Here is a 17,527-nt window from a genome sequence, read left to right on the forward strand (position 1 = left end):
AACGTTTTTTAGTACTTTCATCAGAGCTATTTATTCTAATTAACAGCCTTTGTGATTAAGGGGTCATTTTTAAAGAATTGGAACTAAATTTAAATTTAGCGTAAAGAGCGAGGTACTGACTAGGGAGCGAACCCCTAATATACGTAATAAAAATATACGAATATAGAAGTTCGTTATGTAAGTTAATTTGTAAGTTACGTCAGAACAAAATCTCGAAAAAGCCATTTAGCCAAAAAAAAGTTAAATGAATATGCAAGTTTCGTTTTGATTATTCATGTACGGTGAGCCAAAATAAAAGCTGCATTAACTCAAAAACGTTCAGAAATTAAGTTAAAAAAAACAAGTATTTCTAACTGAAAGTAAGGAGCGACATTAAAACTTAAAACGAACAGAAATTATTCCATATATGAAAGGGTCTGCCCCCTCCTCAACCCCTCACTCTTTACGCTAAAGTTTTTTCATTGTTTAAAAAAACAAAGTTGTGAGACAGAGTAAAACTTTAGCGTAAAGAGCGAGGGGTTGAGGAGGGGGCATCCCCTTTCATATACGGAATAATTTCTGTTCGTTTTAAGTTTTAATGTCACTCCTTACTTTCAGTTAGAAACTTTTATTAATTTCCAACAACCTCAAGGAATTTGCGTTTTGTAGATTTCATGATTTCAAATACAACTCCAGACTGAGGCCATTCACACCCATCATAAATAATTCCGGTTCCTAAGCATCACCTCTTTATAATAAAGAAAAACTAACCAACCTTTTTCTGAGTTTTTTTTTTCTGGCAATGCCTAGAGGTACTCCGAAGGACTCGACGATTTTCAATAAAATGTACTACCCCGGTGAGTGCAAATCAAGAACATAGCGGTAGAGCCCAATATCTGCCAGCGCTTCTTCATAACTTTTCGCTTATCAATTAAAAGTTTATTTCAGGATATTGATGTCGACAAGGGAAGTTCGATATGAAAAGGGTCAATGGTGAAAAAATTATCCGAAACATGTATTGGTCAATTCACTACTGGGCATGAATCAGTGACCACAAAGTTTAAATTCGAGGTGGACCCAGAATCGTGGATATAAGTGAAATTTCCTTCCTTAAGAACGACAAACATAGATGGTGGCAAAGGACTAGTAAAAATACGAGAAAAGGGAGATGCAGAAATTAAAAGATCAGCACTAACAGCACTAATCGCAAATACTGATCAGCACTATTCAGCATCACTAATCGTCAACTGTTTCCCAGACGACTATATCCGGTGGATAATCTTAGACATCGAAGCACATAATATGACATATTTCTGGGAAAAAGTGTTATTATAAGAATCCGTTGACAAAAAAAGGCGCATTAGCACTATATTATCAAAATCAGCTGCATGAAAAAAAAAATCATTGTCACCAAGAAGCTTACATTGATACTTTTTATGAGATGCTGCAACAATGCCACCAGAAGACCGACTTAGGGTGAATTCAGACTGGCAAAAAGAACTCATGATCAGTCAAAAGTTGCCCAATAGAGATGCTAAGGGCATCAGAAGATGCTCAATAATAGAAACTATATCAAATACACCGAAAACAAATGCAAACTTACCCATATGCTACTAAAAAGTTCTCTAATCGAACAACTATCAGCTCAGAAGAAACACAAAAATCAAAGGCCCACTGTAAATGGGAAGAGGAGTTACAATGCATCCAGCAATACTATCATGGCAACGATTAGAAACAACACAGTGCCTCATTATTGGAAGCAAAAACAATCTCAGACCTCAGTTTCTCTGTGCCTTCAGAGGCACAAAGAGCGTAATATGCAAGGTGGGAGGCACTTGTGCCGAATCCTAACCCAGTATGGGGTACCACCTCCATGTTGAAGATGCGGTAATGAGGTGCGTTGGCAGGTGGCACCGTTCCCCGTCTAATGATGCATGGCAATGGATTTATGGGCTTTGTCGGACTATCCACATAATAGAACTTCTTTAACCTAGTCACGATTAAAAACGATAATCATCGAACCTAACATCCGTTTTAACGACGACCTGTAGCACTTCCACCAACCGCCCAAATAGACCTGCTCACGGTAGCCTCCTGTACCATACCGAGTCTAAGATCTAAGTTTGACCAGTTCCTACATTTAGTGAACTCGGTCAAGCCCTCTATCATGTGCATCACTGAGACCAATCTAAACCAAGAAATACAGAGCAATGAGGTTGCCATACAGGGATACACGCTCCTCAGGCGGGATCGAGAGCGTACTGACGGTGCTAAATACGGAGGAGGGGGTGTCGCTGTTTATGTATAGAGCCATACACCTTATTCATGCCTGAACATACCAGATTCAGCAGGCGAAGAAGCTCTGTGGGTTAGAGTGACCCTCCCAAATAAATCCGTGATTGTCGGTACCGTATATAACCCTTCAACTTACCAGATTACCAGCTACCTTGAAGCCTCCCTCAAATATATTCGGGGATAGGACGCTAAGTCCGCCATTATCCTCCAGGGAGACTTCAACGTCCATCCTAGGGTGTGGCTTCGCAGCAAAAATACTGATAAGGAGGGGTTAGACTTGTATGATCTTTCTCTTTCTTACGGGCTGGAACAACTTGTCGATTTCGACACGTATCACGGCCCAAACGGATCATCTCGTCTTGACCTCTTCCTTACAGACCACTCTGACTCCTGTAAGGTAGACGCTCATGCTTTCACCAGTGACCACGTTGCCGTCGTTGCACGTGGAAACCTACGTATTCCACCTCCAGTAAAGCATGAGCGAACAATCTGGTTATGCAAAAGAGGTGATTAGGACGGTTTGAGAAACACTCTTTTTTCTCAGCAGTGGAGAGCCTTCCTCCTAGAAGGCCCAGAGGAAGCTGCAGATAATTATCAGCGGGCCATAGTTGACTCTGTCGAAAAGCATATCCCTTCAAAGCGGACCCAGGTGTCCAGTAAGGACAAACCTTGGTTCAACGCCCAGTGCAAGAAGACAATCCGAGCAAAGCAAGAGGTACACAAGCGATGGCTACTTTCGAAGAGCGAAGAGGACATAATTGCATTCATAAATGCGCGCAAAGATGCAGTTCGAGCGATTCGGCAGGCCCGGTTTCAGTGTAAAGACAAGTTCGCCACCAAGTTTCAAGTTGCGTGTGCAGAGCGGTTATGGAAAAGTCTCAAGGAGGCTTTACCGTTGTCCATGGGGACCGCACTTCCTTCATTCCAGACTAACAGGACAATGATAAAAGATGCACAAGCAAAGGCAGAAGCTCTTGCTTAGGCTTTCGCCGAATTCTCGAATCTAGACGACGACGGTAGAGAAGTGCCAAATTTCTCCGACCGAACCGACACTGTCCTGGAACGCGTGAATTTTTCTGCTCCCAGGATCCTTCGCATTCTGCAGCATCTGGATGTAACCAAAGCCACGGGTCCTGACAACCAACCAACTGTTGTCCTTCAGTCATGTAGGGCCAAACTATATTGAGCCTTGTCATTGCTTTTCCAGCCGTACTTTCGCTCAGGAACCTTCCCACAAACATGGACGTTCACCCCTTTTATACCTACTCTGAGGTCAGAAGGCGATCAAACGAGCATGGGCTCCTACAGGCCTATTAGCCTTCTCTCCTGTGTTGGCAAAGTCTACGATAGCGTCTCCAATAAAAGACTTCATAAGTACCTGGAATCAATTGACCTTCTAGGCGATTACCAATATGGATTCCGCCTGAAACGCTCAACATTTGACTGCCTAGTGGCCTAATATCAGAATTGTATGGAACTTCTGGCAATGTGACAAGACATCAGTCAACTATCCTCCCTCATTGCGAAAGCATTTGATAGAGTAGGGCACCATGGTCTGCTCCGGAAATTCAATGCGTATGGTCTTCGTTTATGTCTGTTAAAAGTGATTGAGCACTTTCTTTCCAATCATTCACTGCGGGTTGTTCTTGACGGGTTTATTTCCCGCGAATATCCAGTGAAAGAAGGGGTACCCCAGGGCAGTGTCTTGGGACCTGCGCTTTTCCTCATCTACATAAACGACATGGGACACAACCTCGCAAACCTTCTGCATCACTTTGCCGACCATACCACGACACACACAGGCGTCCCTAAACACGAAGACCCAACAGAAGCCTCCCTTTCCCTATAGATGGATCTTTTGAAAATTGAAAAGTGGTCTGATACAAGGATGATCAACTTCAATGCATCAAAAACAAAGAAGCTTCTAATTACCCGATCAAAGGTGCCACGTGAACACCCCAGTTTCATCTTTAAAAATGAAGCTATAAAGTGAGTTGACGAGCTTCGTCTACTAGAGATACATTTCTCCAACAATATCTTGTGGAGCAATCACCATGATCAGCTAGGTACCGCATACATAAGAATGCTGACAGTTACTCTTTAATGCAAAAGACATAGCTAATGGAGCTCGATCCTTCGGCTCAAAAAATTTAGCATTAGTCAAACTGCGGAATAGGAAGATCTAATATATACTGGTGTTCCAAAAGCACTTTTGCCATTTTTTCAGAAGATCTAAAAGAGGGAAGATAGGGCGGGCTGTGCCTGTACACAAGAGTCAATCCAGTCTATAAATGAAAGGTTTGATATAGTGTCTATGGCTGTTTTCTACAAGTACATGAGTTCACTTCCCTCAGACGAGCTCTCTCGAATTGTGCCCCCCTTTGTCCAGCCGACAAGGCAGACACTAAGGCACACAGCTCGGTCCAACTAACTAAAGGATGATACGCTAAAAACTGAGTACTCGAGGAACAGCTTCCTCCGGCGTTGCACTTCTCTCTGGAACGATCTGCCTGGGGATATTATTCCTACAAATCCATCTGTTGACACCGTCAACAGAAGGTTCAATTGACATTTAAAACCTTGAGGCCATTGAACGAGGTAAAAGAATAGCGGCATATCAGATCCTTTGAAGTACCTGGTGCCGTGAATATTGGAATAAAAAAAAGAAAAAAAAAAATAAAGAAAAAAAAAAAAAAAAATCACTTCAGGATAGTGACTCTGTCTTGTCCAACTTTTGCATCAACGTCAGCTGCAACGCAGGTTACGTCGTGGAGGGGGCCCACTGATTGAAGTTTGTCGCATAAATCATTTTAACGGCATCATTTGCTGGTGCGTACCTCACGATCAGTGACAAGTTGGCGTGGTTAGAAACAAACCTTGCATACAGTATTCTTTCATTGACTGGTTTCCATGAGCACAGGGCGCCAGACGCTTTTGGATCAAATATTGCTGCAACTTCAGGAAAGTGACTTTCAGTTTTTCCGCTATATATCACTTCAAACATCGTATGGTCACCGCTGATTGTCTTCTCACCACAGTCTTTTCATCTTGCTTCCGAGATGGCGACTATGTCAAGGCCAAATTTCTTGCATTTACAGAAGACCTCTTTCGGCTTTTTACAGTGCAGACATGGTTCTAACTTTCCATAGGCCAATCTTGAACGGTTTATTCGGATTCGAAATCTTGTCCGGGGTTTAGCATTAGCTGTCATCAGATTGAAAGGCTCCAATCCAAGGCTCAACGTTGACGTTTCATTAGCGGGCATTGTTCTACAAGGATAGCTTGCTAGGCCAACGCCCAACCAGTTTCTTTGGCTCGCCTAGGGACAGGGACGCCAAAATCTGACTAATGAACCGAAACCCAACAGGCCCAATCTAGATAGAAAAACAATATCTAATGTTGAAAAAAACACGAATAACATGAATAAAAGGATGGCGTCAATGGGGGAATATGTTGTAGCAGAGATTCTTGGTACAAGGATAAAAATATATTCTGCAGGCCAAGAAAAAGAGAATACTAGTGAGAAAATTTGTTAGCATCCCTTGTATTTTTTTTTTCCAGAAATAAGTGGTAAGTTCTTAGGCACCCAGAGCAACATTGCCTTGGTGTTTCCAACTCCTAGGATCTTTTGAGGGACTGAGCATACTTCAAAAGCACCTTTGATAGACATTTATCTTATGGAGTATTTGGCTGAACAAGAATGTGCTTTAATTTGTCAGTATCATTAAAAGGTGATAAATGTCAAACAAATCTGACAAAACTCTTAGATGTAGCATCAGCATCTTGTAGTAAAAGACTTGTACTGTTATTGTAGAGAGCTTTTGGTAGTAAAATAGAAATGATTGATATAATGGGAAACCTACCCTACATGCCTGATGAACCTGACCTCTTATGGGCATATTGGGAACTTCAAACCTCGTCTTGCAAAAAAAAAAAAAAAAAAAAAAATCCAGCGTAAATAGGTGAATTGATAAGAAAACATGGAATAACTACCCTATAGCCTCTCAGATCTAGGCGTAATCGTGAGACCGAAAAGAATCTACTTATTTTACATTATATCAAGAGTCAAATCCAAAAACTTGCCTGAAATAAAGGGTTGTTTAATATTAAATTTAAGCATAAAATAAAAAAAAAAACTGAAAAAAATTTCAAGTTGGTTTGATATAGAAAATGGCAAACTTCCAGAAATTATCAATCGTTATGTCCAAAGAAAGTTTGGAATTCCAATTTGCTAACATTAATTGCGCATGAGCAAAAACCTTTTCATAGCGCTATCAACTGGGGTTAATACCCTTACAATTCCATTTTGCTCGAGTGAAGATATATAGTCTCTTTTGTCCCAACAAAACCGAGAAAATATACCAAATTGAGAGTGCTTGATAGAGGTCATTTATAGTCCAAAGAACATGTCATTGAGGAAAATCAAGGTGATGAAAACCCTTCACCACTTATTTTTATCAGAGAGTTTTTTTTTCTGGTGTTGATTTACTAGCTGTTTTAGTACTTGAAATTCTTAATGTCAGCTACAGTCTTTTTTCCTTGCTTTTATGTGACATTTTTACCTTGTCGCTATTTAATGAATGAAAAAGATATTATTTAAAATTTAAGAAACAAATACAGTACCATTAGCCTCAGAAACTGACTGAACGGCCTCAACAAACTTGGGATATTTACTGAACTCTGTAAAATTGCTATTTGATAGGTACTCTTCGTACATGGCATCGAAAACCTACAAGAATAACAATTTAATACTTTTTCTTAGAACTGACTGATGGAAAACCAGTAAGAGCTCTTTACTAACTCTGAAAGTTGCAATAATATAAAAAGTGAATCTTCTTACTCCTCGTCCCTTCTCCCCCTAGAATATTGAATGCTCACAAATTCCGAAAGTTGATGTGATAAGTGTATGAAACTTTCAATGGATTCTACAGCTTGAGTTAGGTTCCTGGAATGTGTTTGCAATTCCATGCATTTGCTTTTTCTCTACTTGCAAGGGTTGACAAATTTTTCTACAAGAATACATCCCAACTTCGAAAAAAATATTTTCGTTCTGAATCTAGAGCAAACCCCCATAATAACAAGTACCTTAGCAAAATCTAAAGTCACAAAGAAGCAGATTCTAAGTCGAAATCCTTTGCTTTGTAAAGTGAAGATTATCACAAAATTTTCAAGCCTTATAAATAAGGTAGGGATGGAGAGAGGAGCTTTAAAACTTATTATAGGCTCCAAGTTAGGCAGCAGATCTATTCTTTAAACTGGAATAAGTAGATTATTATAATTTATACAAGGGGATGGTAAAAGTCACTATTTATCCCTTTTACCTAGTCCATTAAACGTATTTATTTATTTACCAAGTCCATTACATTATTATAATTTACAAGGGGTTGGTAAAAGTCACTATTCATCCCTTTTACCAAGTCCATTAAATTTATTCCATGAAATCAGCTGAAAATCAAGTCAACGTGAAATTTGGGATACATAAAAAATCAAGTCAAAGAATATAGTGACCTTGTCAGATTATAGTTCTACTATAAAAATGACATACCTGTAAACACGAATGACCCTAATTCTCTGCTAAGAAATTCGAAGACATAGAAGCTAAGTGCTTAGGGAGTTGGCGATAAGAAAATTTGAAGTTCATGAATACATATAATAACACAAGACTTTAGCCCCAAATATACTTGAGGACTGTTAAAGTCAGCAGATAAACAAATACTGTAAACATCATTAAACAAACTCCAACTCCAGCATCTGTTTAAAATTCCATATCAAACGCTTTCGCGTTTATATGGCATCTGGATATTTGCCCAGTCAAAAATGATATCAACAAACCCCTATTGACTCAGTAAATAGTATATTTAATAAATATGTTACTAAATAGTGTATTAAAAAAGTGCCTGCTTTCCACCTCGAGAAGCTGAAAAATATAAGTGTTTGAAAAAGTTCGTGGTAACGAACTGTAAGTAAGGAGCGACCCGGCTCAATAGTAGCCGAAACTCTAAAAACCGGAATCTTGATACCCATAGATAAATCAGTAGAATTAAATTTCTATGCTGATTTGAATTATGTAAGTTTCATTAAGTTTAGTTTTACCTATCAAAAGTTATGCGCCTGAGAAAATTTGCCTTATTTTCAAAAAAAGGGGGAACACCCCCAGGAAGTCATAGAATTTTAATGAAAATCACACCATCGGATTCGGCGTATCAGAAAACCCTACTGCGGAAGTTTCAAGCTCCTATCTGCAAAAATGTGGAATTTTGTATTTTTTGTCAGAAGAAAGATCACGGATGCGTGTCTATTTTATTATTATTATTTTTTTTTTTTTGTCCCCAGGGGTGATCGTATCGATCCAGTAGTCCTAGAATATCGTAAGAGGGCTCATTTGAATGTAAATTAAAAGTTTTAGTGCCCTTTTTAAGTGACAAAAAAATTGGAGGGCAACTTGGCCCCCTCCCATGCTCATTTTTTCCCAAAGTAACCCAATAAAAATTTTGAGATAGCCATTTTGTTCAGCATAGTTGAAAATCTAATAAATATATCTTTGAGGATGACTTAATCCCCCACAGTTCCCGGGGGAAGGACTGGAAGTTATGAACTTAGCCCATTGTTTACATATAGTATTGGTTAATGGGAAGTATAAAGACGTTCCAGAAGGGATCTTTTTCTGATTGGGGGGTGTCAGAGGAGGGGGTTACGGGGGAGGATCCTTCCATGGAGGATGTGTCCTCGGGGGAAGGGACATTTCTATGAAGGGGTTGCCGGATTTCTCAGCATTATTTAAAAAAACGATCAGAAATTAAATAAAAAAACTAGTTTGTTTTAATGAAAGTAAGGAGCAACATTAAAACTTAAAACAAACAGAAATTATTACGTATATGAGGGGGTTCGCCCCCTAGTCAACACCTTGCCCTTTTCGCTAAAGCTTTTTTTAGTAGTTTCAAAAGAGCTATCTGTTTTATTAACCGGCCTTTGCGATTCAGGGGTTTGTGATTCGAACAAAACTCGAACTTTAGCGTAAAGAGCAAGGTATCGACTAGGGGGTAAACTCACTAACATACGTAATAAAATATACGGATATAGAATTTCGTTACATAAGTTAATTCGTAAGTTACGTCAGAAAAAAATTTTGGGAAGGCCATTTGGCCAAAAAAGTAAAATTAATATGTAAATTTCGTTTTAATTACTCATGCACGGTTACCCAAAATCAAAGCTGCATTAATTCAAAATTGTTCAGAAATTAAATTAAAAAAAAACAATTTTTTTTTAACTGAAAGTAAGGAGCGACATTAAAACTTAAAACGAACAGAAATTATTCCGTATATGAAAGGGGCTGTCCCCTCCTCAATACCTCGCTCTTTACGCTGAATTTTGAATCTGTCGCACAACTTTATTTTCTTAAACAAAAAGAAAGTTTAGCGTAAAGAGCGAGATATTGAGGAGGGGACAGTTCCTTTCATATACGGAATAATTTCTGTTCGCTTTAAGTTTTAATGTCACTCCTTACTTTATGTTAAAAAGACTTGTTTTTTTTTTTTTACTACTTTCAAAATCAACTTAGCCTACGAACTAACTCAAGACAAACAAATTTAATTTTTTGCACCAGATTGACATTTTTTCCTTACTTGTGTTGGCTTTGTTGCATTATATAGCTGCACATAGCAATAACCACGGCGGGTTTAGTTTAAAAATCTTAAAAATTGTTATTAAAAAATACTAGTCTAAACCTGACACCTTAAGTTTCAGGAGTCATGCCTCCAAAACTAAAGAAGATGGAGTATAAAATGCTAAAATAATCGGCTTTAGAGTAAAAGGGTCAAATTTTTGAATAGGGAGTTTATTACCATTAATCCCTATATACCCACGGCAATCCATATGGTACCCAAGTTCTACTGTAAAATAGACACAAAACAGTTTATGTTTTAAATCATTTATTTTTTATAATTATAGAATAATGGACCAACTAAACAACAGTGGAATATGAGGAGCTTTAAGAACCAAAGTAACATTACTTTTAGCTGTTTTTTCAATAGTTTAAGAAAATCCCAGAAGATCTTCTTCCACTGCAAGAAACCTTAGAAGATATCTGAATTCCAAGAAAACACTTTCCTTAGGCATCAGTTGCACAAGTTGACTTGCGGGAATAGTCAGATCCGATAAGCTTTACAGTTAAATTACAAATCGTTATCTTAGTATTGCGGTCGTTTCAGGGTAAACTAAATAATTCTACTATCAGTTCCGACACATTGCCTTTTGTTTTTGTCATTACTTTTTACAAGTCTGTCTAAACCACAGTTTATACAATTATCCAGTAAGTTTACCGCAGATGATTTATGGCTCTTCATTCTCAGTGCGAACAAAAAGCTCCTCCCACTTATTTCTGCACTTATTGTCCACTTATTGGTTGAGCCGGCCAAGTGGTTTTGTCAGTACTTGTTCCGTAGGTGATTATTCTTTGTCTACCCGTGAAAAGATCTAATGCCGCTTATGTTTATATCTGCAAAAACGTTCTCTGGAGCACTCGCACCTCGGTCCGGGTTTTTATAATGGGTGAGATAGGGAAAGATCATACTGGATAATTATATAAACTGTGGTCTAAACACACCAGATGGACAAAGACGATCCAATGATTTGGTATTAATATAGAATATTGATAGTTGTAAATACATTCTAACAGAATTAATGAGTAGGAGACGTTCTTCATCTTCTTCAGGTAGGAGGTCCGTAAAAGCTAAAAGCGATTTCTTTCATCTTTTTTATGATCTGGCTCTACTAATCTGCTTCAAACTGCTTCTAAATCATAGGTCAATCCACTAAGGAAAAACTAACAGCGCATGCCAAAAGCAACGAGGACTAACCTGATACATTAGTCTCTCATTTTTTAGTCTCACCACTTTTCCTGAATAGTCTTCAAATCACTGGCCAAATACACCTGGAACTGGTCTTATGATCCCTCAAGTGTCCCCCGCATTTAGTTATAATTGCTTTTTTTTTCCAGACCTCAGATGGCTGTATGTGCTTGAGGGAAGACTCATTCAGTCACAAATTTAAGTTTTAGTTTCCCTTTAAGGTCCCAAGCCAACCGGCGAGCAGCATTCTACCCCTTCAATACTGCATGCACCTCTAGGCATCCACAACACCAAATAGCCTGGAATTGAAATTTCATGATATCCATTTCAGTAAATGTAGTCAAAAGGTCCCTTCAGGGGCAGCACAAAAACTGCAGCCCGCTGGGTAAGTGCACTAAATTATGCAAATACCTCATATAGATCAGAGGTTCTGAAGACACACTTCAATTTATTACACTAACTTTATAAAAAAAAAAGATGTGCCTCCTATGCATTACTTTTTTCTCTAGCCGTTTGGTGCATAAAAAAAAAAACTATATTCAGATAAATGTAAAGAGCAATATAAAAAACTAAAACGAACATAAACTAGGCTAACCCCTCCATGACCCCATTGAATAATCCCATTGAAATTAATTAAATAATTTCCATCAAGATTGTACCACTTTTTTGCACAGCTTAATTCCTATTTATAAAATTATACAAATATTTATATGCTAACAGCAATGATGAGCTACTCTAAAATGAACATGTTTTGCATGTTCACAATCAGCAAAAATACAAAAAATTGTAGAGGCACATATTCTAATCAAAAATTTGTTCTTTAGAATTTCAGTTTCTGTTGACAAGGGTCGCTCTTTACTTGCAATTTGTTATTATGAGCTGTTTAATCCAAAGATCACTTAATTTTGAGGAAAGTTGAGAAAACAATGCTCCAATAGTGCTTCTTGTCCTACCTCCCTGGGAAATTATTCAGGTGCTGCCCATGATACCTCCTCTCAAGCTTTTGTGCCAATAGGCTGACAAGGAATTATACAAGACTGTCCGTAATTTTAGGATACCTCAATAAAATCAGATCAGTTAAATAAAGTTTATTCCATCTCAAACTGAGAAACTCCAGTTGCAGTTTTTGGATAATTGTAAATAAACTGGCAATCTCAGAATCAGAGGCAACGCTATAGCGTTGCCTATAGTAAAGGCCATACGGCTCCAATGTTTTATTATTATTAATTAAAAAAAAACTTTCCGAAAAATAAGTTTTTCAAAGAAAAGTAAAGGCCATTTTAAGCATAAGCTCAGTAGAAACAAATACCTTTTAAAATTCAAACTTAAAATGACTAAAAACTACTATTAAGGAATAAATGAAACCCAAAACGAACAGATATTAAATAAGCAATTATAGCAAAAACATACAACAAGTAATAATATAAATGAATAAATAGATCTTAAAGCGTGTAATGATTAGATTGAAAATGAGTATCAAGCTTAAAATAACAAAAAATATTTTCCAATAGAAGCATAAATGAAGCTCCATATGTACAGAAATTAATTAAACAACCAATACAAACAAACCTACAAAAGATATAAGCGTAAATTAATAAATAATTATTAAAACGAGTGAAACTTAAACTGAATATGCAAATCCAGCTTGAAACGAACAAAAATCACCCCAAACAAAAGTCTGGGTATGACCTCCTTCTCCCACTGTTAAATTCTAAAACCTACTGCGTCATTGGCGCGTTACTGGAAACTATATTCGTCTTGATCAGTATTGGAAAGTGTAAATAAAATCGAATTGAACATCAGATATATAATGATATTAATTGCTGAAAGATCCATCAGTTCAAGAATTTATTTCACTGTAATTTTATTTTATTTTCAATGCTGTAGGAACTGGAAAAGAAAATATTTGTAATATAATCCGTTTTCATTTAAGCGCCTATGACGCAGTAGGCTTTTGGTTTTTATTTACAGTTAGGAAAGGTGGCAGTATCCAAACACTTGTCTGTAGGGAAACTATATTCGTCTTTAATAATTTTAAAAAGGGCTAATAAATTAAACTGAATATTTTATGTATAATGATATTAATTGCTGAAAGCTCATCAGTTCAAAATTTTACTATAATTTTAACGTTTATTTTCAATATTAAGTACAAAAGAGGATATTTGTCATAAAATTGGTTTTTAGTAAAGCGCCAATGGCACATTAGCTTTTAGATTTTTACTGTGAGAGAAGGATGTGAAACCCAAACTCTTGTTTATAGGAATTTTTGTTCGTTTCAAGCTTGATTTGCATATTCAATTTGAGTTTCACTGGTTTAAAAATTTATTTATTAATTTACAATAATATCTTTTGTATGTTTGCTTTAATTGATTGTCTATTTAATTTCTGTTCGTTTTAATTTTACTTTATACTTCAATAGGAAGATATTTTTTTTTCAATTTAAGTTTGATATTAATATTAAATATAAGCATTACTCGTCTGAATATATATTTATTCATTTACATTATTACTTTCTGTATGTTTTTGCTATGATTGCTTATTAAGTTTCTGTTCGTTTTGGGTTCCATTTATTCTTTAATAGTAATTTCTGGTCGTTTTGAGTTTGAATTTTAACAGGTATTTGTATCTTCTGAGATTAAGTTTAAAATTACCTTTACTTTTCTGTGAAAAACTTGTTTTTCGGAGTGTTTTTTTTTAATTTATTTTTGTTCGTTTTTTATTGAAAAAATTTCATGTTTTTAAAAATTACTTATTTCAAAATCAAACTTAAAAAAAAAAAAAAAAAATAAAATATTAATCAAAGTATCAAAACTGATATTAAAGTAACAGTGAAAAAATGAGTTTGTGTCAAACTCGGAGTTTTCATTATCTGATGTTTGAACTATTTTTAACAAAATTGCTATCTCAAAATTTTTATCGGATGGGTTTGAGGAAAAAGGGCGTGGGGGGACTAGATTAAGCTTCGGTCTCTTTTGACTCTTTAAAAGTGAACTAGAACTTTCTATTTTCAATCAAATGAGCCCCTCTGAAGTTTATACGAGTATTCCTTATATAAGAACCATACATTATTATTATTATTATTTTATTTTTAACCCACTGTACAATAAATGTAAAATAGTGGAGTAATACAAACAAACAAAAAAGAAGAAAAAGAACAACGACAATCTAACCACAAATATAATCACTAATAAAAGAAATGGATAAGACTGTGATGTGGGCCCAACCGAAAACGAGTATCCTGACGAATCTTCGCTTTTACCATTTAAAGCAAGGACAAGATCGCTCTAGTACCATAATAACCAACAAGGCACCTAGTGTATACAAGAAGTGGCAAATATAATGAGAACTAACAGTACCTAAAGTAATTAAACTTCATTTGTTTCAGATCATGATTAATAAAAAGCGGATACAGCCCAGAAGAGGATAAAATCGCATGGTCACAGAAACTACAGTAGAGTTTAGCAAGACCATGCCTATTAAAACGTCCACGGTTTGCAACTATTTTTGCATAGCCAGCTTTAAGCTTATCCTTCGAATCACAAATAAATTTACGCCGGATGCTTCCTACGGATTCACATATGGAAATACAAAGCCATTTGATAACAGGGACACTAGGTACCATAAAGGTGTTGCAAACAAGGGGAGTAGCAGGGGGATTAACAGCGTTAAAGAATAAATATTCACATTTCGAAGTATTTAATGATAGGCCTATTTCAATAAGCATAGATCCAACCATGCTAACATTCCTTTCACGCCTCCTTTTGTAACTACTAACCTGGAGGAGTTCATAAGCATATGCTAAATAACAAACTTCCTAAAAAACAAAAAAAAAACAACTGGAGGGAATCTTATTAATCACACTCGAAATACAAGCATTAAAAATATGAGGCGAAAGAACTCCTCCTTGCCTAACCCCGCATTTAACAGGAATATTTCCAAAAGCACATCCATTCGATTTCAATCTCACATATGAATTCGAATACCAAAAACGTAGCAGAGAAATAATCGATGGGTTTATACCAAGCTGATGTAAAGAATAAAAAGCCTGAGGGTGCACAACACTGTCGAAAGCTTTAGATATGTCTAAAGCACATATATGTAATGACTGACCTTTCGTTTGTGCATCCTTAAAAAGGAGAGCAAGCACCCGATGTGCATGTTGACAAGAAATCCCCTTTCTAAATCCAAACTTATTAGCATCATAATTCACAAAATCAATAATATAAGGAAAAAGCACATATTCAAAAAGTTTGCTAATATTGCAAGCAACAGTATTAGGCCTATAAGAATGACATTTATTTACATCTTTTCCTCTTTTTACAATTGAGATAACAGTACCACATAGAAAACTATCAGGCGCTAAAGAACAGCAAAGACAGATTTGAAAAACTAGCCGCAAAATGTTTTACTAGTCCCCGATACTTTTTCCGTAAATGAAAAACACTTATACCATCAATATCAATAGACTGAGACGTCAGCCGCCTGATCGAATCAGTAATTATCTCAGCTGACACAGGAGGGACGTGCTTTTGTTGCATTTTTTCGGGAAGGTACTTAGCAAGGAGTTGGTAATATCGGCTATGTGCAGCGAAATTAACATAGGAAAAAATATTAGAATAATGTTGGACCCAATCTGGAACATTATCACTATTATAATCAGTAAACTTAGAAGAATTCGTCACAAATTTCCACTCTTTCGAAATGTTTGGAAAATTAACTCCAGCTTCACGGACGGACCGCAGTTGTCTTTTATAAGCCGTTTTCGTTTTACGTTTAATATCAAAAACAGTACCACGAGAGGGACGCCCACAAGCAATCCAAATACGTAACCATAGCTTGGCCTGATTTTTCACTTTTTTCAAAAGAGGGTCATAATTCCAAACAAACTTTCGGGTGTTGGACCGAATACGTTCAATTGGGACAGCTACTTGTTTTTTTTCAAACATAAAATAATTTGATGATAATACGTATTCAATTGCAAACGAGCACTGGGTGAGGTAACTCCGCAACAAAGGAGGTAATAAGGCACATTAATGGTACTCAGCAGGCTTGCAAGCATGGCCACATATAGAGGCCAATCACAATGATTCCAATTTTGCTGTTGAAACCACTTTTTTTCTATGGATTGGGGAGCATTTATTACTAGTTTAGATGTGACTGACACACACAGAGATATGGGTATGTGGTCATAATCTCTTTCATCTTCATCAACGTGGACAGTTGAAGTTGTAACACCAGCAGAGCATACACAGTGGTCAAGGTTAGACCGGGAGCCGCTGGCATGTATGTAAGTAAATGGAAGATCTTTTGTCAGAACCCAGAAACCAAGGAGGAGGCACTCGAGCAGTGAATGGGATCGGGGGGAGGACATTGTCATGTCATAGTTCAAGTCACCCATTAGTAGCCAATCATAACCAAGTTTCTCAATACCCGATACCAAATTTTTAAATTTTTTGCACGCTTTAACAAAATGGGTGAATGACGCAAGATTATTCTTATTATGCGGCAAATAAACATTGACTAGTACAAGATCACCAAACCTGACATCTAAATAAATATCATCAGATCTGTAATAGTGAGGGGAAAGGGAAAAGGGTTTCCGATTCAGCACGCAAGCCAACCCACCGGATGAACGACCACGAGTTCTTCGGGTATTTGTAGAAACAATGTGGCCGGGGCTACGTCGAATGAAATTTACGCTCACAGCCGGCAATAAATGTTCTTGAAAAAGGACTACATCAAATGTATCAAGAAGATTACCAATACAAATGTCCTTATCATTGGCCCCATTAATATTAGATGAACAAATAGAAATAGGCAAAATATCGTTTGGCAATACCTTTGGTAGGAATAGCACGCAACTTGAGACATCGTAAACTATATGACACATGGTCTCCACCACAGCTAGCGCATTTAGGGGACAACTGACAGGGAGAGTCCTTTGCTGATTCGTAGGGATTGGAGCATCGGGAGCATTTCACGACTGGGCTTCTGCTGTTGGCAACTACGTGGTCAGGAGAACGGCATCTATGGCAACAACGCGGGATCAGAAAATACTCAAAAACGCGCAAAAATTCATAATCAACTTTCAATCCAGTTTTAATGGCATTGATCTTAGGTGCAACATCTACAAACGAAATTCTGAGTACATGGAAAGTACCAAGCCGTGTTACGTCAGAGACTCCAGTGTATTCAGTAAGGCGAGAGATATCATAATCAGTGTCTATACCCTTTAATAGCTCCAAATATTTCTTTTCGATAAGTTTAACCTTAGAATTTACTAAAACTGAGGGAACACGCTTGCAAAAATCATTCACGGCCACATTATCGATTCTTACAACAAGTTTATCGTTAGACGACCGTATGCTGCTAATTGCCTCATGACCGGAGATCTTGTCAATTACCTC

The 17,527-nt window shown here is 37.0% G+C and overlaps 1 protein-coding gene across 1 annotated transcript in view; it reads right to left on the minus strand.

Moving 5' to 3' along the window:
* LOC148947128 (E3 SUMO-protein ligase NSE2-like) overlaps positions 1-17,527 on the minus strand; it is a 68,408-nt gene that overhangs the window by 9,142 nt on the left and 41,739 nt on the right. The window contains exon 3 of the mRNA XM_089097274.1: positions 6,898-7,003. Coding sequence (XP_088953400.1) covers positions 6,898-7,003 — 106 coding nt within the window. The remainder of the gene's footprint in view (positions 1-6,897; positions 7,004-17,527) is intronic.

This window comes from Artemia sp. Qi Xiang Cuo, chromosome 11 (genome assembly GCF_049724085.1).
Source record: "Artemia sp. Qi Xiang Cuo chromosome 11, ASM4972408v1, whole genome shotgun sequence".
In the NCBI taxonomy this organism is placed as follows: Eukaryota; Metazoa; Arthropoda; class Branchiopoda; order Anostraca; family Artemiidae; genus Artemia; species Artemia sp. Qi Xiang Cuo.